The 25269-nt window shown below is 35.7% G+C and overlaps 1 protein-coding gene across 1 annotated transcript; it reads left to right on the top strand.

Annotated features, from left to right (window-relative positions):
• Window positions 1-456: 456 nt before the first annotated feature.
• mc5r.S (melanocortin 5 receptor S homeolog) lies at window positions 457-23665 on the top strand. The gene is made up of 2 exons (XM_018223619.2): window positions 457-655; window positions 22549-23665. Exon 2 carries the CDS (start codon window positions 22620-22622, stop codon window positions 23589-23591), a length of 972 nt encoding a protein of 323 aa, XP_018079108.1. The 5' UTR covers window positions 457-655; window positions 22549-22619; the 3' UTR covers window positions 23592-23665.
• The last annotated feature ends 1604 nt before the right edge of the window (window positions 23666-25269 follow it).

Raw genomic sequence — 25269 nt, 5'->3', positions numbered from 1 at the left:
GTTTTTCTCCCTTTCTATGCACGCTGCTGATAATGCGGAGGAAATGTGATTTGAGATAATTGCTGGCACCTGCATATACATTGTAATAAGCTGCTGGCTGCCTTCAGAGCACAACATGTCAATTAAACATCCTTCCAACAATTTGCCAATAATTACCTGCCATTTTTGTGGTGCAGTTTATGTGCAATCACTTGAATGAACCGTTTCATGAGCTGACGTAATAGTGAGCAAGGAAAGATACCTTGTAAAATCTGTCTGAGCACCAAAGTGCTTCCCTGCTTTAATGTGTCAAGTAGAAATTCCCTTCTGGATTCATACAGATGCTTTTCTTATGCTTAGCACCATATGGTGGTGCTGTGAAATCAAAATGTTAACAGAGGATGACTGTGATTGTGACAGGCAGGAGAGGTGGAGTTAGAAGCCACACACCAGTCTTTATAAATAACGGTTTAAATCAAACAACTGCACCATGGGTGAACTAAAGAAAGTGAATGATCTGTGGATTAAATAGCAGCAGTCTGCATCTCCCTCTCCCAGCAGAAACTGCTCAGGCTCCTGTGCACAATGGAGAAGCGACAACTTCATGCTGCCAGACACAAGCACGCACCTACAACTAACACAACTGCCCTTCTTCAAGATGCCTAATCTACAGCAGGTAAAGAAACTACAACAGAAATCGATTATGTAGCAGATGCATGTTTAACCTTGGTAATAGTTAAATGATTGTATGAAATGGATAAACTGCTTTGTAGCAAGTTCATAAGAAGGGAACCATACAGGGGCAGCTTTTTGGACAAGCAGTTACTAAATAGCCAACAGATACTCTGAATAGATATATGGGATGCCCTGGTTAGAGGCACTTCTCGCCATACCCTTGCATGTTTATCTTACTGTATAAAAAACAATCTAGGAGATTAAATGCTTTAAGGGAAGCAAGCAAAGCACAGTAATTTAGAATTTTGATGGTGTATTAGACGTGCATTCCATTAAAGGACATTGCCCTATGTTTAGTGAGAGAAATAGTCAGTTTTAGTGCAAGAAATGTTAGTATCTCTCTTGCCTTGGCTCAGAAAAGCTTGTTGCATTACACAGGTAACTGCCTTCTAAATACTTAATATAAAATGATGATACAATAAACATCATGTGTGGACAATAAGTACTGTGAAAGCTTAATGCATCTGGACTGCAAAGAAAGCAATGCATACATCCATCATAACTTCTGATGCTGTATAAAATATTTATATATATACAAGCACACTTTTTCTGTTTATGATTCAGTAACTTAAAATAAGGGTATACATCTTGCCAAAATAAACACTGGATGCATCAAATCATACTTATCAGCTGCAGAAGCCGGCTTATCTGGAAATCACAGCTCTGGGAATGAAATACTCTGGTACAGTCACAGGAAGTCTATTTCTTAAAGAATATTCTATATATAGCAGGCTGTGGTGGAAACCTCATAAACTGTAGGCTGCAAATGAATTGGAATACTACTATGGTTACAAATAAAAAGTTGTTCAAGGAATTAATCTGTTTAGAAATTTTTTTTAAGGCTTTTAGCTTCTGCTTGACGCTGGATAGAGGCAAATGATGTTCTTTTCATTTCAGCAAGTAGCCAATTATACCCTAGTGGAAAACAAAAAAGCCAGTAATTAGCAGCTATTAATTAACAATTTTCTTTATATGATGGTATGGTTTTTGTTTAGCACTGCACAGAAGCTGTTTAATTTTCTAACCCTTAGCTAGTACTAGGTGTCTATGTGCAATATATTAAAGTTAGACTACAGTACCAGCTAAATCTAAAACTGTTGAGTGTTGAACTTGAGTTTTTGATAAAGTGATGGATTCATAATTGGACTGCTGATACCCAAAAACATACTCATGTCTCCATTCGACAACATGACATGAACTTGTCATGCAATAAATTCAGTTGCAGAATATTTTCTAAAATAGAATGTTATTGTCATTGCGAATTTTGGGCCTATGACTGAACACATTCTTCTGCAAACACTTTTTATGCCTGTGGCCACATTCTCTCAACCTTTGACCATTTTCCCTAAACATTTGCTGCTTTTAAGATATGCAGACTGTGATGTGAGCTAGAATATTAGCATCCCATCATAAGTTGCTTAATAAGGGGGTGAGGATATTAATCCCTTGTAATGGGTAGTGATGGGTAAATTTATTCGCCGTCAAAAACGGGCGCGGACCTCAAAAACAAGACGCCGGAGCCGTTTTGCGAATTCGCCCATCACTAGTAATGGGCTCAGTTGAGTAACAGGGGCTTCCACTAAAAGCCAAATACTGTATATTACAATATCTTTTAGAAAAAGCTAAGGATTCTTATGTCAGGAATCTGTGATTTGTGCAGAATCTCCTCCACTGTGCAGGATGTCTGTAGCAGTATTATGAATGCAATGCTGTAGAGCTTAAATGACAGACCATTCAGAGTTGATGACAAAAGATAAGGGACACCAGGCAGCAGGGAAGGAGGATCAAAGAAAATGTGAGCAAAAGGGAAGAAAAAAACAACAACTCTTTCAGAAATGAAAGAAGATGATAGAGAGTATTAAATTAAAGCAGAGATGCTGAAAAGAGATCACCCTCTGTGCAAGAAGCAGAAGAGCATATATCATTTCCATTTGATTCAGAGTTTTAGATTATTTGATGAATTTAACAAAACCTTGTAATGCACAATTTGTTAAACAAAAAATGATTATGTGAATTGCACAATAGCTGTCCCAATTTGTTTTAATCTTTAGTAACAGCCCCGTTTACGTAAAGTTTGCCTTATGCTAGAAATGTCAACTACCTTTTTAAAGCAATTTCACTATTGAGTAATGACCCATCTTGGGATGCTCTTGTTTCATTTGAATTTAGTTAACATACATTCAAGACTGTGTTAATATCTTAAATCTTATTGCTTTAAGTAAAAAATATGTATGGTTGTTATTTTTTTACATTACACAAGTTCTACTTTCAGCTACTACAAGCAAAACCAAAACAAATAAGCACTGGGAAGATATCTGTTTAACCAACCTCCACCCCTTCCCCTTACTGCAGCCTGTTAGACTGTGAGATAAGGAGCAGGTCATTGTACAGATGGCTTCTCAATGGACTGCTGATATCTTTTCATTGTTCTGATATGAACAGGAAGTAGAATGGAACTTTATTTTCACTTTAAGATTTTGCATTGTGTAGAGCAAAAAATAACACGTCTATATATATATATATATATATATATATATATATATATATATATATATATATATATATATATATTCTAGTTGAAGCAACATGTATGTTCAGAATTCTAATGCTAGAAAAATTGGTGATGCTGCCCCTTTAAATTGTACATTAGTTTAATACTTCCCACCTTCACTTCTCCACTGACTCCACTGAAAAAATACAGTATTTAAGAATAAATGCCCATCTTAAAAGATAACTGAACTAAAAGAATGTTGTATTTACATCAAAGTAGGCACATCCATGGGTATTTAGTATGTGCCAGTGTATAGATGCCTACACAAAAATTAAACTGAAACAATCCAGGGTTCATTTAGTTTTCAATTAATGTTGGGAAGGCATTGTGAAAAGTAAAAAACTGGTAATTTAATTACTTAAATCAAGGGAGACAGTGTATAAAGTACTGCAACAAGTCTTTGAGTGTGTTTAGCAGTGCTGTATTCATTGGGGGTGGGGCATTGACGCTGTGTTGTGCACCTCAAGTCTGATTTTTTTTTTTTTTTTTTATATATAATCTGCAGCCTGAATTGGGGAACATGTGCTGCCTAAAAGATCACTCTTGCACCTTGTACTTCCCTGGTCATGGTAATAAAACATTTGGATTCCCTTTATACTTTTTTTTAGCAAAGTGCAAAAAAAGGCTGCAGTTTACCAGTTTTGTATAATTCAACCTTTCATCCACCCTTCCATCATAATATGGGGGGCTCAAATATTGCATCTGCGGCTAAAAAGAGTGTGCCTGTTTTGTAAATGAGGCATGAAAGTTGCATCTGTGTGAATGTGGGTGTTCTAGAAATGCACTGTTTGCATACAATTCAGCTGGCCAACTTGAAATCCCTATAGGCTAAGCCTATAAATAGAACCCTGTTGCCACCTCTTCAAGGCAGGTGTAAGTTACATAGTTTCATGGATAAGCTGGGCTGAAAAAAGAGCAAATTCCATCAAGCTCATCCCTAATAATGTCCCCTTGCAAACATCTGCAACGGTGAAAGGCTAAGCTCATAGTTTAAATCTTCCATCCCCTTTACCAATTTAGTTTCACGTCTCTGCACTCTCTCCAGCTCATTATTATCCTTCTTAAGGACTGAAGACCAAAACTGCACTCAATACTCAAGGTAAGGCCTTAGCAGAGACCTATAAAGAGACTAAATTATGTTTTCATCACTTGAATTAATGCATTTTTGTATGCAGAATAGTACTTTATTTGCTTTAGTAGCCAGAGAAAGACACTGCTTAGAATTAGACCTTGTTATCTACAAAAATTCCCAGATCCGTCTCAAATAAGGAAACCCCCAACCAACTACCATTTAGTGTATAACTCACATTTATATAATTTCTACTGAAGTGCATAACTTTGCATTTATCGACATTGATCCTCATTTTTCAACTTGTTCTCTATCCAAGTACAAATATTATATTCCAGGCCAATATTCCCTCATTTAATCATTAACCTTCTGTGTGGCACTGTATCAGATGCTTTAGCATAGTAGATCACATCCACTGCCATGTCAGAGTTGAGGTTCTTGCTCACCTCCATATAAAAGGCAATTAAATTAATTTTGAAAGATCTGTTACACACAAAACCATGCTGGCACAAACTCATGGTATTGTGATTTGCAATGTAGTCAAGTATCTTATCCCTTCTTACCTCTTCCAAATGCTGTCCACTGATGTCAGTCTAACATGTCTAAAGTTTTCAGGCTGAGGATGCCTGGCAGTACGACATTAGCAATTCACCAGTCACTCTGCACCATACGAGGCCTTAATGATTCCTGAACTACATTATTATGTATGAATTTATATGTTTTAAGTAACATTTTGAAAACATTCCATTATCCTTCTGTGTTTAACCCTCTAAAAATCTTTTCCCAGTTCCCAATAAATTGCAGAGATACCCTTATACTACCACCATTTGCACAAAAAAATTATGGGGGAATGTAATAAGTTTCTTTAGTGCAAAAAATATTTACCAACACCTTTGTGAACTTTTGAGACAATGTTTGCTTCCTTTTTGACTGATTACAGACCCCAACAACTTCCACGCAATGTTTGAGAACAAATGGCTTTTGCAAACATGGGTAGCGTATGTAATAAATTGTCGCAATCACAAAGAATTTTTTGAAACAAAGTATTTAACAAAACTCCAGAGCAGATGACAACGCTAACCTTTGCTTAGCAATAATGTGCAATGTTATATCCACCAGAAAATGATTTTACATTGCAAGTATCACTAAACATTCTCAAAAATGCCATTTTAAATAATGATTGTGATTTTTAATTACATTTTCCCTTAGTGTTTTAGTTAATCCCTTGTAGAGTTGTTTCTGCAGCACAATTTCAAAGGAGAGCATGTTATGATCACTGTTCCCTTAGGGCTCTTACAGACGAGCGTTTGAAGCTGCTCTCAGCCGCAGGAGAGCGCAGGAGTAGACGCATTCAGTTTTTTTCAATGGGGCAAAAATGGGGAAAAAAGCAGCATGTTGCGTCTCAACCTGCGTTCGACGCCTACATGCGCCTGTGGAGTACAGCCCCATTGAAAAAAACTGAATGCGTCTACTCCTGCGCTCCCCTGCGGCTGAACGCATAAAAATGGAACGCAGGGGAGGGCAGCTTCAAACGCTAGTCTGTAAGAGCCCTAAGTGTTCACCCATGCAAATGCTAGAAATAATGAGTTGTCATTTAGCATATTTACAATTCTTCTTTTCTGACTTGGAAACCCCATTACTCCACTTTATGTTTGAATACTTTGTCACCTATTATAACAACCTGAAATAGTTGTAGCCTCTCCATTTGAAATAGTAGCTGCCCTTCATTATCCTCACTTAAATGGGGTGATGTGTAGCATACACCAGTGATACATTTCTTTGAATTCTTTAGCCCAGCTGAAATCTCTACCCAAGGGATTCCACACACCCCAGTGCTGTTCTTGGTGATTTCTTTAGTGCATGGCTTTAATTCTACATAATTTCTCTGTCCCTCCTAAAAAGGTGTAACCATTTAAATTGACAGCCTAGTCACATGTTACATCTCACCAGGTCTCGTGATACCAGTTATATCCTCATTTTCAGCACATGCAATAAACATACAGTTCTCTCAATTTACATAACAAGCTCAGTCATTTGCAGCATACAGCAGAGGTTACTACTTATACAGTTAATATACTACTTATATTGTATAGGACTCTCTCTTGCATCTTGCTATTACCAACTTTTGCAACCAGCAAATCCTCTTACATCACACACATAGATGATTGTTTATAAGTCCAAGCAAATTATGAAATAGCAATTTGAAAGGGCTCATATGGATGGGCACAGAATGCAGTTGACTGTTTAATGTTTTTTTCTGGACTGTTCTCCAAATTTCCACCAGACTGCTTTCTTAGCTCTGTGTTTCCAAATTGTATTGTGACAGACGACTCAAATGTATAGGATTTTAAAACTTCTTGAAATTTTTTTTGCTTAAAGGAACAGTAACACAAAAATATTAAAGTGTTTAAAAGGAATGACATTATAATTTACTGTTGCCCTGCACTGGTATAACTTGTGTGTTTACTTCAGAAATTCTACAGTAGTTTATGTAATAAAGCTTCTGTGTAGGCATGTGGACAGCCATTCAAAGCCAAAATAGGAGAAAAGCCACAGTATACACAGTAGATAACTAAGCTCTGCAGTATACAACCGGATTCTTCAGATCTGTTATCTTCTGTGAATCTTGTGTTTGGATGGTTGCCCACATGGCTGCACAGCAGCTTGTTTATATAAACTTGTGTTTTTGAAGCCAACACATCTGTTTTACCAGTGCAGGATAACTACATTATATTGTCATTCCTTTAAAACACTTTAATTTTTTTGGTGATACTGTAACTTTAATTCCATCTGTGTCATGGGGTATTCTGTAGTGGGCCATTGACATTGTACACTTTCATTAGGACAGCTTATTTATTGATTACCACTGAAGTCACTTTTAGCCTAACAGAGTTTTATGAACTTCTACCGTTACATGAGAGATTCACTCCGCTTCTCTGATTCTCTTGGATTGTCTGTTGGTGATTCCCTGCGTCTAGATGGCAAAATGTCCTCAAACTAAAGTTTTACAAAGATGAACGTCTCTTTATTTCTAAAGTAATATTCAGTGTATTTTTAAATAACAGATAAAGGGCTCTTCATACTGCCATGAAGTTATATGTGATATCAGTTTTGTAAAAGAAAAAAAAAAACAAATGGTTATGTTGCTGCTGCCATGCTTTGTTTTTTGGATAGGCAGCCTCTGGCAATCAGGCACAAGCTGTTCTAGAAAAAATACAGTTCCTTCTGTCCTCCTGCAGTTTTCAGTTAGAAGACTGCTGGGCTCACTTCTGGCTTACTTCTGGTGTAATTAGATTTACCCATTTTGTTTGGCACTTCCATCTGTTATAACACTGAACATCAGACTGGAGGTGCTCTTCTCTGAAACACGTTCCAGACAAGGTTAGTATTTTGGGGAGTGGTATGTTTGTCGCCCATCCCAGGGATCTATTATGGCTTCTATAAGCTGTGCCTATGTACATTACAGTTAAATCAGCATTAGAACACTAAGGGGCCCATTTACTTAGTTCGAGTGAAGGAATAGAATAAAAAAAACGTTGAATTTCGAATGTTTTTTTCGACCTTCGACTACGACTTCGAATCGAACGATTCGAACTAAAAATTGTTTGACTATTCGACCATTCGATAGTCGAAGTACTGTCTCTTTAAAAAAAACTTCGAACCCCTACTTCGCCACCTAAAACCTACAGAAGTCAATGTTAGCCTATGGGGAAGGTCCCCACTAACGAATTGGAACCCCCAGTCCATAACCCCTTCCTTGTCCTTTAAAAGTATACATTCAATTGAATAAGGTTTTCAACACTGCAAGGCAGATTGATCAAAAATCTAAATTTTAAAAAAAAAATGTTCATGGTGCGTCCCAAATGTGATAAATATTGCATTATGATTAATGTGCTTTTCCGATTTCTTGAATGTATTTTTTTTTTTTAGAATTTGCAGGGTTCCTATAAACTTTAATGGTGAAGCAACTTGAGAACTCCTAAATCGAGCAATAGAGCGTTCACCTTTCAAACGCCTGTGTTTGAGGGATCTTGGCAGGTTTGAGATCCAGAATCCTTCCAAAGAAAAAAATGGAAGTGCGAACAAGCAAGAAAAATTGTTAAATATCCAAGAAATCTCGATCTGTGGAAGAAAAACTTTTTTTCTTTTTTTCTATTAAAGATTTTAAGGTCACAATGAAATGTTTGCTAAATCTTGCAATTTATACTGATACTATATATATATATATATATATATATATATATATATATATATATATATATATATATATATATATATTATTCTTAGTGACAGTACTGATTGGTACATATTTCCATTCTATTGAATCATACTATACATCTGCACCTTTTTACAGCTCAGTAGTGTTTTACTCCCCCCCCCTGGTAGTTGCATGAAATTATGTTGGAATCTGTTTTCACATCCAAAGTGAAACTTACAGTACCTTTTATAAGTCTAACATTGTTAACATGTTTCACAAGCATCTGCACATATAATGGATTCAAGTCTTGTGGCTGGCAGCCCATGCTCATCACCCAATTCATCACTGCATGTAGGTTGTTACTATTTGAGCAAGGGAGCACTCTTATTTCATATTACAATGATCTATGTGAGGTATATGGTGCATAGAAGTAAATTATTGCTAATTTAAACAGAAGCAAATATATATATATATATATATATATATATATATATATATATATATATATATATATATATATATATATATTATTTCTCCTTTTAAATCTTGCAGTATGTCCACCCCCGCCGTCATTGTCTGCTTCTGATTTCTTGACACTGTGGATATTATTACACTATTCTTTGGTATCCTCCTCATGTAATGTCAGCTTGATCTGGTTGAAAGAGAGCAGCCCATTAATGTAAGGCACTTGCTTTACCACTAAAATAATTGAACAACTTGCATTTATGTTCACTCATAAATACGTTGCAATTTACTACCACAATTCCGCAGAACTATATGTTAAAATGTCAAAACAATTTCTTTTTGGTAATAGCAGATCTTTGTAAAGGACATGGAGTAACTTGGAATACATTGGCATAAATAGTTTTTGATTGATTGCATTTGTCATCTGAATTCCAAGACTGCTGCAGCTCCAGGTTGATTAGCCTATCAATCTATCACAGCTAGCACTCTCTATAACCCTAATGCCAATCTCCTCAGTAAATATACAGTATATAAGTTATTTAAATGTCCCCATAACTCTTAAGTATTAATGTATACTGTAACCTTTTTTGAAAAGTGGATTATCAGGGACTGTAGATCATAAAATAACTAAATAAGTAACTGTAGATAATTATTCTGCCTCAGTGCACTGATACATATCATTTTATCGATTCCCATAACTGCAGCATGTTTTCTATAGGTGTGTAGTAGTTTTGTAAATATAGACAGAACTCTTGGGTGTTATTAATGCTTCCTCCTTCCTTTATAATTAACAAGAAAAAAATCATAAATTGAGGTATTTCATATAATAGTTCTGATTTTTATTTTTCAGAATTATGGAAGTATGTCTTTAAAAATGTACCAATTCTTATCAATTGTTTATGTAGACATATGCCAATAGTAGTTATTACTGGTCTAGAGGACTATAAAGGAAAAGTATACCCCGCCCCAAACAGTATTAGTAGTATGTGCCATTGGGTAATCATAAATAGAAAATTGCCATTTTCAAAAACAAGGGCCTCCCCCTGGGATTGTATGATTCAAACAAACCATACATGTTAGGTCTCATGAGCCAATTAACAGTCAATTAGCCAATTGAAAGACAGTTCTGTCTTTTGTTTCCACGCTTCTTCCTGTTACCGTTAGAGTGGTAGTGGTTCATGTCAGGTGATCTCTGAGGCATCATTAATTCAGAAAGCACTTCTGGTAGTGTAATTTATATTTGCCAAAAAGCAAAATCCACTAAAACCATCGATGACTGTTTGCATCAACCATTATTTGATCATTGTAGCAGGCTGAATATACAGTTAACCACATGTTTGTGGCGCATACTGTATATTGATACCACACAAATGAATAAAAGGAACCATTGGATAGGAAATCAATTCTATTGGGGACAACCATATGTTGATTTTAGTTGGAATTAAAAGGTTTTAGAAAGGTTATTTTCCATAACGTGGTACAGTAAGCCAATTCAGGAAAATATAGTTGTTTTTCCATAGAGTATGATATTCTGTCTTATCATTAGAATGGATGAGCAAAAAAAAGCATATACCCACTTGCAATAAAAAATCTTTTTGTGTTTATTCCATGAAGTTCAGTTTGACACCATTTGACACCATATACAATGTTTTAGTGAGTTGTGTTAAACCCAATCCCTTCCTCAGGTGTTAATGACCTAAAAAGACCCCACAGTTATATACACCACACAAATTGGGGCTCATTTATCAACACTGGGCAATTTTGCCCATGGGCAGTTACCTATAGCAACCAATCATTGATTAGCTTTTTAAAGACGGCTGCAAGTAGAACAATGAATGCAGCAATCTGATTGGTTGCCACGGGTTACTGCCCATGGGCAAATTTGCCCATTATTGATAAATGACCCCCATTATGTCCTTTATTTTATTTTCTTTATCTGAAAGGAAACAACCATTAGTAATACTGTAAAAGTTTACTGAAAGCATATCAAGTTTACATTTTCATGTTACCCTTTACTAGCAGTGTGGAATTGTATTTGGAGAAAGGTTTGAATCTCGTCTAAGTTTTCACGTGATAAATCGTGAGAACTTATTCTCACTGAATTGAATCTGAGATATGTTTGAACTCGGAGAAGTGTCTATTGACATTAGTGTTAAATCTTGTTGCTCCTATGTTCATACGCAACCGTATTTACCTACAAGTTTGCCTACAGGGGCACTCAAGAGATCAGTAACATTCTTGGAGAGGCATTCAAAATTTTGTCCTAATGAATGGCATTATGAGCAACAATCAGCATGGCTTTATGAAGGATAGGTCATGTCAGACGAATTTGATTGCATTTTATGATGTGGTAAGTAAGATTCTGGATAGTGGGGGGGGGCAGTAGATGTGATCCATTTGGATTTTGCCAAAGCGTTTGATACTGTGCCCCACAAACGACTGCTTTCTAAACTAAGGTCTGTTGGGCTTAATGAAGTCGTTTGCACGTGGATAGGAAACTGGCTACAGGATCAGGTACAGAGGGTGGTTGTTAATGGGACATTCTCTATTTGGAGTAAGGTTCTTAGTGGGGTCCCCCAGGGCTCAGTATTGGGTCCACTTTTATTTAACTTGTTCATTAATGACTTAGGGGAGGGTGTTGTAAGTAATGTATCAGTGTTTGCAGATGACACAAAATTATCCAGCCCAATTAATTCCATCCAGGATGTGGCATCCTTGCAACATGATCTTGACAAACTGGCAATCTGGGCAGCTAAGTGGCAAATGAGATTCAATGTTGATAAATGTAAAGTCATGCACCTGGGATGTAAAAATATCCAAGCCACATTATTGTATTAGAGAGGGTACAGAGAAGGGCAACTAAGCTGGTAAAAGGTATTGAAAATCTTAGCTATGAGGAAAGACTGGCCAAATTGGAAATGTTCACGCTGGAGAAGAGGCGCTTAAGGGGAGATATGATGACTATGTATAAATGTATAAATATATAAGGGGATCATATAATAATCTCTCTAAAGCTTTATTTACCAGTAGGTCTTTCCAGCTGACACGAGGTCACCCATTCCGATTAGAAGAAAAGAGGTTCCGCCTAAATATTCGGAAGGGGTTTTTTACAGTGAGAGCTGTGAAGATGTGGAATTCTCTCCCTGAATCAGTTGTACAGGCTGATACATTAGATAGCTTTAAGAAGGGGTTGGATGGCTTTTTAGCAAGTAAGGGAATACAGGGTTATGGGAAATAGCTCATAGTCCAAGTTGATATAGGGACTAGTCCGATTGCCATTTTGGAGTCAGGAAGGAATTTTTCCCCCTCTAAGGCAAATTGGAGAGGCTTCAGATGGGTTTTTTGCCTTCCTCTGGATCAACTGGCAGATAGGTAGTTAATAAACAAAAAAAAAAGGTTGAACTCGATGGACATGTGTCTTTTTTCAACCTTACTTACTATGTTACTATGTTACTATGTTACTATGTAAAATAACCTGTTACTTCAGTATTAAAGCCTTGTGACGGGTGAGTAATGTCGGGACCTTTAATAATACAGTTACAGTTCTGACAAGACTATACTGCAGTGTCCCTAGAAAGCATTGTTTGTGGGTAGATGGAGCTCTTACGTCAGATGTATTACCCAGGTTGTTTTCCTTTCCTATATGCAAACAGGGGATATGCATCAAAATATTTAGCAGTTGGTTCACTATTCTGTAGTATTGGCCAATATTTCCATACAACTTTCTTGATATCCTTTGAATGGGTATCAAATGTACTTACAAATAGTACCCTCTTCTCCTTCTCCATCCTTTATTTTTTAATAACTCTTCTCTCTCTATTTCTTCCACTGCCTTTTGTGTTTTTTTAAAATTAAGGATACACTCTTTCGATGAACGTTTTTGTATTAACTTTTGACGTTTCTGATGGTATGATATTCTACGGTAAATTTGAAGTTCGAGGTATTCTATTCATGTATTCAGCAAATTGTAGCAATCTTTGTTCAGTACCCTTCCAAATAAAGGGTACCCAACTCAATTTTTTATTTGGAAGGGTACTGGACAAAGATTGCTACAATTTGCTGAATACATGCATAAAAGATAGAAAATCCCGGTTTCTTTTAGAAGTTAGAAAAAGTTAAAGGTAATGTTTTGTTTTACAGTATATTATTTTGATTATTGTGTTAGGATTTACCTACAGTAAAACTGTTGGATGTTTTTGGGGTATTCACACCTGAGGAAGGGATTGGGCTACACACCTTCCCAAAATGATGTATATGGTGTGAAATTGTGTCAAGCTGAACTTCATAGAATAAACACAATTTTTTTTTAATGCAAGTGGGTATATGCTTTTTTCACTGGTAGGAAGGTTCCAGTTAAATCCACTTGTGCCCCGTTTTTACCTTTTTTAATATGAATTATTATTAGAGAGGATCAGTGTTTGGGCAAGAAAAAAGAGCTGCTTATTTAACCATTATGTTTTGGTAAATAATCTTTGTGGTGCATGCTTCATTGATCAGTTTAATAGCCCACTAGAGTTGAAACATTTCCTGCATAAATGGTACAGGGGAGTAGCCATACTGGCATTTAGGGATACCTAGGGTATATGGGTAAAACCTATTTTGGCTACACTCACAGCACTGGAGACTAGTAACTGTTAACTCCCTATCAGGTTATTGTAAAGTACATATACAATATTACAGTGAGAGACCTATGGTAGGTGATCTGGTGGCTGGACACCCACCTTTAATAACACCCTCACACTTCAGAATTCAAAATGCAGTACTGTATTGGTTTAGGACAAGAAAACCTAGTAATAACGATATACAGTAAGCGCTAAAATCTGAATTAATCATGATAGACTGGGAAACTACTGATTAATTGTTTGACTAAAGTTAAAATGTAAAATCTACATGCTTTGTTCTGACACTTAGGGGATTACTTATTAAAACAAATTTTTCTTCACACAAAAAAATAAAAAATTTTGAGATAAAAAGAGAATTTTTCGAGATTTATTATGTCCTGAAGCTGCTAAAAGTCAAATTCAAAATTACTCCATCTAAAACCTGTCTAATTCATGTAAAACTCAATGGCAGCTGTCCCTTTAACCATCTGAAGATGTTTCTAACTGTCACAAATTTTTGGGGTGTTTGACGCTCAAAATCAATGAATTTGACATATTCAAATTTTTTTAAGTTTATAAACTCAAGAAAATTCAAGATATTCATAAAACTTTGTTTTTGTTTTTAGGTTTTTCTATCTGATTTTTCGGATTTAAATATCTGTTTCCTGGATAGGAGTTATGGCAATTTTTTGGGGGTAAAATATGAGGGTTTTTTTTTTTAGTAAATAACCCCCTTATTTTATTATCCTGAATCCCCTTGTAAATGGTAGGTAAGTGTGTAATTAGCTCTTTAAATTTTCATTGAACAATATAAAAACTACTGTATAGTGGCCCTTTAAGATAAAATATGAAGCTTACTTAGTTCAAAAACCAATCCATTTATATTTTGATAAGATATATTAAGCAGAAATTTAGCTAGGCTTTTATTGGCTGACAGACAATATTTAGACCTTGATGCAATACAAATATGTTGTTTTATAGATTCCATTGTTTCAGATTTTGTTTTGTTAGCAAAGGTAACTAATTCCAAAGAAATAGTTAAATTATACATTTATCCAAATAGTCTGGTTAATGGTGGGTAGTAAAGACTTTCACAGTATTTACAGAGTGACAACTGAATATAAAAATGTGTAATGCCACTCATATAATTCACCATCATAAGTATCTTTATTAACCTTGATGGGATAAGCTCCGTAAATAATCCATAACAGCATATCATTCTTATTAATCAATAAATAATTAATGAGAGCTGGTTATGTACAGATTGAATCAATATAATGAGAGCTGGTTATGTACAGATTGAATCAAAGCATCATATATTCAGAAGATAATGGAAATAGCAAAAAATATTTAAAGGCAGATAAAAAATACTTTATAAACTCAAGAAAACACCAAGGGGGTTGTTTATTAAAGGCCGATTTTTTTTCTGGCTGGACTTTTAAAGGGGAAAAACTAATTTTTTTCCTGGAAAAAAACTAATTTTTTTTTAAATGTATTAAACCCGGATAGTGATAAAAGTCAGAATAAACTCAGACCTGCCAAGTTCATGTACAAGTCAATCCTGATTAGGGATGTAGCGAACTGCCAATTTGGTGTTCGCGAACACCGGCAAAAAATGCGAACGTTCGCGAACAGTTCGCGAACTTCGAACACCCGCTAAAATCGTTCGATTCGAAAGTTCGAAGGATTTTTCATTCGAATCGAACGTTCGAAGGATTTTAATCGTTCGATCGAAGGATTTTCATTCGAATCGAACGTTCGAAGGATTTTAATCGTTCGAACGAATGGAAATCGTTCGAACGAATGGAAATCGTTCGAACGAATGGAAATCGTTCGAACGAATGGAAATCGTTCGATTTTAGCGGTCGAATGGTCGAACGATTTGTATTCGAATCGAACGCGAACTCAAAATGCGAACGTTCCCAAACGTTCGCGAACATTAGACGGATGCGAACGGTCGAAGTTCGCGCGAACAAGTTCGCCGGCGAACAGTTCGCTACATCCCTAATCCTGATCTGCCATTGGTTTTGTTCAATAATGTGAAGTTTTCATGGTTTTGGCCATTACATTCGAAAAATGTTTCGAGGGTCAAATCCAAAAAATTGCAGTTTTCAGCAACAAATCCCCAAAAAATTCACATGATTTTTGTGCGGTTTTATAGAGTCTTTTCCCGCACAAAATATTCTCGTGAAAATTTATTGATAAATAGGGGGAAAAGATCAGTGCAGATTTGGTCAGTGGTTTTCAGAAAATAGTGAAACATTTTAGGATTTTGATAAATACTGTAACATTCTGAGATAGACGGGTTATTTTTCTCTACTCTCTTATTAAACCCAAATCCAAATTGATGGTAGTCTTTCAATTAATAGAATAAAATACATTTGAAAACAAGGGCAAGGGCTGAAAGTGTATCATAATAAATAGATAACACTCCAGACCCAATAAATAACAGAGCACACCAATAAACAATAATGCCATTTACACATGACATGATAATTGTGACTGTTATAAAAACAGACACGATGTACAGACCACTATGTTGTGTCAGCAGAATTATAATACCAGTCTTTCTAGTCACTGCAAACTGTATCAATTTTTGACGTTGGGTACAATGTCTATATCATGTGTAATCTGGGGTTTCAATGAAATATTCACTGTCAGGAATGGATGGATGTAATATGCTGACAGCAAGGGTCAGATGTGTGAAGGCAGGTGAGTATATTTTTACTCTGGAGAATTTGTCAGTGTGTGTTTTAATTGCTTTCAATTCAAGGTTTTCACTGTATTCTTCAGTGATATAATAAAAGTTATAGTTTAGTTTTTGAATAGTCACCCAATTTTTCACAAATTAGGTAAGCATCTGGATATACATAGTCAATTGGTGTTGGTACTTACATTTTCGATATTCTTGCAAAAGGGGTGATGCTGCTATTGCATTACCCCTGTAAATCTTTAGGGCAAGGTGGTGTTTTTATGTTGCATTTAAAAAGGTTAATACTGGCGTAAATACACTCTGAGGGTTTTTTTTATCAAAATCCGAAAGTTTGCGCTATTTTCTGAAAACTACTCTGACCAAATCTCTAATCTGAAAGGCATAATTTCATTGTGATTATTGTAATTAAGTAATCTTGGATAAATATAGAATCCTTTTCTTTTTTTCCCAGTTTATATGAAGTCATATATGTTTTGTAAAGGTTTTCATATTGCTCTATTTGCTGGTTAGTTGAAATCATAGTTAGGGGAATCTGGCTACCAAAAGGATAGAAAAGTAGATTCATTCAAAGTGGATCCAGGAAGGTTATAGTCCTCTTCAAGATACTGTGGAGCATGTCTTGTAAGTGAAAGTAGTAGAACCTGCTTAGTATATTCCTGTACAGGGATTCTGTCCCAAGGAAACTTGTTTTTTCTAAAACACATCAGCAGGGGTGCTTCGCCAATGAGGCGAGTTGAGGCTGTCGCCTCAGGCGGCAGCGCCCCACTAGGTACCAGGGGCAGCAAAAATGCTGCTACTGGTAATTTAAGAGCGAATTTCTGGGGGAGGGGGGCAGCAGCAACTGCTGCTGCCTCAGGCGGTGGAGGGGCCAGGATCGCCCCTGCACATCAGTTAATAATGCTGCTCCAGAAGCTGAACAGAGGGAAAGTAACAGGATAACAATTCCCTGACACAGTGTCTTAGTGATACTTTGCTTTAAATTAATTGTAACTGTTGTGTAAAAAAATAATTCATCAATAATCGGAATCCATTCACAAAAAGTGCACTGTGCCTTAATTATAACTGAATTCATTAAAGAGTTAATCGCTAATAAATATAAAGTGTCCCAGTGCTTCATAGAATCTAATTCCCAATAGATACATTAACCAGTTAGTGTCTAATAAATATAAAGTGCTACAGTGCTTCACTTCTTACAATTAATTTCACCAAACAATTAATTAGGTAATACAGCAATTCATATGGTGCTAAAAAAGAGGGTTAAAACCACAATGATTATAAAGGCAGCATTTGATCTCATTGGATATTAGGATGAAAAGGAAAAATCAGAAGGTGGAGCTGTCCCAACATTTGAGATGCAAGCCGCACCATACAGTATGCGGAAGTTCATAAATAGTTGGCGTCTGAATGGCGAATCTATTCTATTGCCTTGAGAAAGCTTTTTTTAGCGAAATGCACGTTGGCCAGACTCTGGTTTTAAATCTTCAATTTGCTTTTTAACTCAACTGAAAAACCTTTTTATTTTCCTTACCCCAGTGCATTTATATTCTAATTTTAGCACTAAAGAGTGGAAACTGTTTGCCACTTGGTGGAGCTGCTTTTTTTTTTTTTTTTTTTTTGTGGAGCGATAATTGATTTTATTATTCTTCCTCTGCTTATCTATAACCTCTAAAAGTTGCTGGATTTGTGATCTTATCGCTAGCTAGCCTCAACTAAGATAGCATAAAAAACAGTTGTGACCACAGTCCAGTATACTTTGACTATCTTATCTTTGTGGTGTCCTAGAGACAACAAAAAATGAGATAGGGTTCTTGGGACAGCTCCGCCTTCTAATTTTTCCTTTTCATCCTAATTTCCAATGAGATCAAACGCTCCCTTTATAATCATTGTGGGTTAAACCCTCTTTTTTAGCACCATATGAATTGCTGTATTACCTAATTAATTATTTGGTGAAATTAATTGTAAGAAGTGAAGCACTGTAGCACTTTATATTTATTAGACTCTAACTGTTTAATGAATCTATTGGGTATTGGATTCTATGAAATGAAGCACTGAGACACTTTATATTTATTAGCGATTAACTCTTTAATTAATTCAGTTATAATTAAGGCACAGTGCACTTTCTTGTGAATGGATTGCGATTATTGATGAATTATTTTTTTACACAACAGTTACAATTAATTAAAAGCAAAGTATCACTAAGACACAATTGATAACTTATTGAGGAAATATATGGGGTATTCTTTTCTGTTTTTACAATAATTACTGTGATAAACTGACCCTTGTATAAATCCCGAGATCCAAAGATTCGCAAGGGTTTTTTCTCTTTAGTATATATACATATATAATATATACACTCTACTCTAGGAAGTCACTCTTATTTATTGCAGGTCTCATTCTTAAGTGCATTTTATACCCATTCCTATCATGTTCTGAAAATACTGATCCAAGCCATGCTAATTCCTGTGCATGCCTCTGTCCTGGCTTGTCTTGTTTTGAACCCTTTTACTCTTTTTCCTGTATTTTTGGTCCTTGATCCACATTTTTCCTAGCTCTGTCCTTTGCTCATGCCTGTCCAATTTGTACATGAAAGTCTGATTTGCTAGTTGTGTCTCTGCATTCTGGCTAAAATTTGGTAGCCCTTTTGCATATACAGGTCTACCTGGATGTTGTCATGTCCCTTATCTGTTATTTTCATTTTGTAACTATTAAATACTGTAGGCATTTTATTGTGCTTGAGGATGTTCATGGAACCTTACACAGTAAAAACACGCCAAACCATTAGAGGACGGCTAAGTTCAATGCCAAATTGAATGGTTGTGGGCCCAAGAGTTGATGTTTTTTGCATCCTCTTTGCTGTAACACAACTGACATTGGCTAGCAAGATGTAAGTATATTAAAAGGCCCATTTATCAAAGGTCGTCTTTCAAATTCATGTGAATTTTTTTAAATTCGAATATACTCACAATTTGACTTAGATATTTGAATATCTAATATTTGATCGAATAGTTCTGACCTGAATATTCGAAACATATTCGAATGGTACGAATCAAGTTTTTCTCCCGAAAAAAAACCTTGAATGTCAGAAAGGCTATTAACATCTCTAAATGGCTCAACAGACCTCTGCCATTGACTCGTACATCAATTCGGCATGTTTTAGGTAGTAAATATTCGAATTAGGACTGTTTCCATGGTCGAGGTGTGATAAATCTCACATTCAAATTTACATTCGAATAGGGGGATTAAAATTTGAATGTGTGAATATTGAAACTCATAAATTGATAAATCTGGCCCTAAATATTCTACTCATGCCAATATTAAGCACTGGTTTTTCAGGCTCATGTTTGAGCACTATGAGCACATTAAATACACTGTGACATGTCAGTAAGATCACTGTAGAAATGGACAGTTAACTTTAGTTTACTAGGGATCATTGTTTAAAGAGACAATTACAGTTTGTTTTGCTGTGTTCATGCCTGGGGTATCTCTAGGTAATGTTAAACTTCAAAAGCAGAACTCGGCATCACACATTATGTATCTTTATTTTAAATTGTTCATTCACACCAACAGAGAAGCTGTGGCTCTCTGATCAATATGTTAGGTTTTCCAATGAATTTTCAGCATAAAGAAGAAGGTTTCTGGCTCCTAAGTGTTTTTTTTAAAACTTGTTTTTTGAATTATGATTCAGATTAACCTACTGCTATTGAGATCATAGGAGCATTGTAGTAAAAATTATCTGCCTTATAATACAGCAGTGAAGGGGCTAATCTGAATCGTAATACATCAAGTTTTAGAAACCAGTGAGGACTGAGAAGCCAGCAACCCACTTCCTCATGTTTAAAAGCTACAAACTAGTGATGTCCGGGTCAGGATAGACTTTTTATCAAGGAAACAATAATTTACAAAAATAGTGGTAAACTGATAATGGGCTGATTTTTCTATCACATAGAATGGTCAGATTAAAGTAACATGAAGTTTAAGAGCCCTAACTTTACTGTCTGGGTAAGGCTTTTTCTTTAAATGTTACTAGAAATGTGTAAATGCCATCATAGTGATATTTTCTGAAGTTGTAAATATAGATTTACTGAAAAATTATAACAATTGTCGCAAACATTGTATCTCAGAATTTAGCAATAGCCACAATCAATAGTCAAAATCAAGATTTATAGATATAGACAAGCAGTTGCATGTATAAAGGATTATGTAATTTCACAATGTCTTGCCCAAATGGGAGTCTGGTTCAAAAAGCCTCACTGGTTGATCCTGTAAGAGGAAGAAATGTTATACAATGGTTTTTATAGTGAACTGGTAACACAGGTATACATACAAATAAGAAAGTTGTGTGAACAGTATGAGCATAAACATACAGGTACTAACTTAAAATCTGCATTTCCAATCCTATATACTTCTGGTAGAAATATGCCTAACATCACAGACACAAGTCTGCTGACAGATTACCCGGATATACTCGAGTATAAACCGACCAGAGTAGTATAAGCCGAGGTACCTAATTTTACCTGTGAAAACTGGGAAAATTTAATTGACTCGAGTATAAGCCTAGACACAACTAAAGCCCTGTCTCCCAGCAGTGCACATTCCGCCAAAGCGACCCCCCAGCGATCAAACTGACTTCTTTGCAAAGTTGGTGGTGACAGAGAATTGCCAAACGGATTACTGTGTGCATTGTCCCACTGTCCCACTACCATGTGCAGAGGGTGCTGTGTGATATTGCCATCACTGTTAATCTTTCATATAACCAACAGAGGGCGCTGTGTGATATTGCCATCACTGTTAATCCTTCATTTAACCAACAGAGGGCGCTGTGTGATATTGCAGTCACTGTTATTCTTTTATATAACCAACAGAGGGCGCTGTGTGATATTGCAGTCACTGTTAATCTTTCATATAATCAACAGAGGGCGCACTGTTATTCTTTCATATAACCAACAGAGGGCGCTGTGTGATATTGCCATCACTGTTATTCTTTCATATAACCAACAGAGGGTGCTGTGTGATATTGCAGTCACTGTTATTCTTTCATATATCCAACAGATGGCGCTGTGTGATATTGCAGTCACTGTTATTCTTTCATATAACCAACAGAGGGTGCACTGTTATTCTTTCATATAACCAACAGAGGGCGCTGTGTGATATTGCAGTCTCTCCCCAAGCGAACTGTTGGTATAGGAATGATTAAAAGTGACTGCAATCTCAGCTACTGCCCACTGACTCGAGTATAAGCTGAGGTAGAATTTTTCAGCACATTTTGGATGCTGAAAAACTCAGCTTATACTCGAGTATATACGGTAACCTTCATACCTCCCTAGGAATGTTTCAGTATACAGAACAGAGCCTCATTGAAATACTATTTTTAAGATGCCATACCCATTCTAATTTACCCACAGCACTACATCTTAATCAGCATAAAATAGAGAGTGCATTACTATGTCATTTGTCTCAAATAGCTAATTTTCTGACATAGGTGCAATTACCTATATCAACTGAACAGGTCTATGGGTCCCTTTGATTTGCAGTTGCAATTGTCAACTGCTCTTTTTTTTCAATTTAACACATATTAGTAAATGAGCTCTTGTGTGTTCCCAGAATTAAGAATTTGTTTTAATAAATAAAAAATTAAGGGAAATGAGATGAAAGGGAGACAGGAATGAAAGAAGGGGGATGTTTACACAGAGTTTATTAACACTATTTAAATTACAGTTTAACTCCACTAATTTTAGGAGACGTGTGAAAGCTATGTTACTACTTTAAGATAAAAAAGAGAACAGGTACTGCATATGTAGTTATGTAGTTCCAAGTTCAATTTATTTTTCCCAGGTTGAAAAAAATATTTTACAGTTACCTTAAAAATATGCCTTTTTTGTAGGTGATAGCAAAATAACACTTTGAAGGTTACAGACTGAGGGTTAGAGAGTCTTTAAAAGTTAATGATTTAAAAATCATGTACATTTTAAAGCATAACAGCTAGTACCATTTAATGATGGAAAAATTGCATCCAATGTAATCTTATAATGAGGAAAATGAATTCTATAATGTTTTAAGTCTTGGACAGAAGATACTGTTCTGTCAAACTTCCTCCATACCTTTAGTATTAGTAAATAATAGTCCTATTCCTTTTGATTTGAAGAGCAAATAAGAACAGGAGGTTGTAGACCCTAAAAATTCTGTATTATTGTACACTATTATATAAATTGTTTTTTTTTTTTGTTTTGTTTTTTACAGAATAAAAATATGTCCAACTGGAGTCTTGCAGAAGATCAGTCTACAGAAGAAGCCTTTCCATTCCATTAGTGATGAATTTATCACTGCAGCAATCTACTTTGGAACTTAACATAAGTAGATTGGCAGGCAATAACACACTGCCAACTGGAAAGTCCTCAGCATGTGAGCAAGTGGTAATAGCTGCAGAAGTTTTTCTCACACTTGGCATTGTAAGTCTCCTAGAGAACATTCTAGTCATCTTCGCGATTATAAAGAACAAGAATTTGCATTCACCGATGTACTTTTTTGTATGTAGCTTAGCAGTAGCTGACATGTTGGTTAGTGTTTCCAATGCATGGGAAACCATTACAATCAATCTGATAAACAACAGGCATCTAATTATGGAAGAGACCTTTGTACGTCATATTGACAATGTTTTTGATTCCATGATTTGTATATCTGTGGTGGCTTCCATGTGCAGCTTGCTCGCTATAGCAGTTGATAGATATGTCACCATATTTTATGCTCTACGTTACCATAATATTATGACTATGAGGAGAGCTGGAATCATCATTGCATGTATATGGACCTTCTGCACTGGGTGTGGGATCATCTTCATACTTTATTATGAATCAACATATGTTATAATATGTCTTATTACAATGTTTTTCACTATGCTTTTTCTCATGGTATCTTTATATATACACATGTTCTTGTTGGCCCGTACTCATGTTAAGAGAATAGCAGCCTTACCTGGTTACAATTCAGTCCATCAGAGAACAAGCATGAAGGGAGCCATTACCTTAACCATACTGCTTGGCATTTTTATTGTTTGCTGGGCTCCTTTCTTTCTCCACCTTATTTTGATGATTTCCTGTCCACAAAATCTTTACTGTGTGTGTTTTATGTCCCATTTCAATATGTACCTCATACTAATAATGTGCAATTCTGTAATTGATCCCATGATTTATGCATTTCGTAGTCAAGAAATGCGAAAAACTTTTAAAGAAATTATTTGCTGCTATAGCCTGCGAATGTTTTGTGATTTACCTACCAAATATTAATAATTCCTTGAAAAATGTCATATTAAATGTCCTTGAAAAGTCATATTATTGCTTAATCAACCATAAAGTGTTGCTTAATCAACCTGAATGTTTTTGCTTATTTATGAAAATATCCAAATATAAAAAACTCTAATAAAATCGTAAAAATATGAATACCTTAAATTTTTTAAGTTTATAGGCTTAGAAACTTGAAAATCTTGAAGTACCAAAAAAATGGCTTGAATTTTGCCTGGGACAATTCCCATTGACTAAATAAACTTGTCAGCTTTTAGATGCTGATTTTTTTACATTTGAGTTTTCGAGTAATATTTGCTTAATAAATACCAGGCACTGGAGTTTCTGAAACTATAATTCAAATTTGTGAGTTTTTCTGCAAAAAAAACTTGAATCGTGACAAAAATTCTAATTCAAACCTTGATAAATCATTCCCTAGATGTATTTAAGGAAAAAAGTTATGCAACATTTATATCAGCCATGTGAAAAAGTAATTCAAATTCTCCTTGCAGAACTGCTTTGATTCAGACACACTGGTAAGTTGTGTGGTTGAACTGCTTGTTTCAGCTCCTGCCATAGCATCTCTATTGGGCTAAAGGCAAGTCTGTGACTAGACCAATACAAAAATGTTAATCTCTTTGGCTCAGCAATTCAGACAAGACTTTTTTGTTTTGGATCTTTGTCTTGCTGCATAACACTCCAGTTTCAGCTTATGGGTCAGTTGACCAGATATTCTCCTTTTTCTGGTACAGTGCAGAATTAATGTTTTCTTCAATAATTGCAAATTGTTCGGGCTTTAAGGTAGTAAAGCATCCCCACACCTTCTCACTACCACCACCACATTGGAATAATGTTCATATTGTGGAATATTGTATCTGTCCTGCACAAGACATAATAGGACAAAGTGTTATCCAAAAAGCTTGGGATCATCCATGTGTTTTTGTAAACATGAGTGGTGCATTGATGTTGCTCTTCAATAGCAGTGGTTTACAACTTGCTAGTCTCCCATGAAAACTATATTTGCCCTCTCTCTTTCAAAATGACCTTGGCTGGGGCTAGGGAGGACTGCAGGTTTTTACCCAAAACTGGCAGATTCACTGTATGAAGTCTTCTCAATTCTTAGCTATTGATAAAGAGAAAATCCTACAAAAATTTTAGGCACCTGTATGTGACTCCTTATTCTATGGATATAGGTGAGTTTGGGGATTGGGAAGGCTTGCAAATTTCATCTGCTGACACTCTAGAACTGTCAATGTATTGTGTATCAGCTGATGAGGAAGTGCAAAGGAGTTGCAGCTTGAGTTTTTTCAGAATATCTGCCCAAATGATTGGAACAATAGAAATGTGACCATACCATGTTGGCCCTTTGTTCACTGTTCAACCCACATGTCAACTGGTCAGGTGATGTATAATGTTGGTCAATTTATGGTTGCAACAAGTCTTTGTGTAAATATTTACAAATTTATCAATAACATATTTTCTAGAATTCAGTGACACTTTGTGCTAATTATTTCAGTCTCACGGTCCAGTTCAGTAGAGAGGGTTATATTCAGCAGGACTAGCTGCAAAAAAGCCAGGCTGTGTTCACTGAGCTGAATCTAATTATCAATTTAATTTGGTCAATTATGTGTATGATTAAATGACAGTATTTTTCACATGGGTAATAACTTTGTTCCTTAATAAA

This window comes from Xenopus laevis, chromosome 6S (assembly GCF_017654675.1).
Source record: "Xenopus laevis strain J_2021 chromosome 6S, Xenopus_laevis_v10.1, whole genome shotgun sequence".
Lineage (NCBI taxonomy): Eukaryota > Metazoa > Chordata > Amphibia > Anura > Pipidae > Xenopus > Xenopus laevis.
This window is presented reverse-complemented; position numbering and strand designations above follow the sequence as displayed.

Bases quoted from the DNA above. Each gene is read 5' to 3' on its own strand.
- mc5r.S (XM_018223619.2), top strand. From the start codon at position 22,620: ATGAATTTATCACTGCAGCAATCTACTTTGGAACTTAACATAAGTAGA.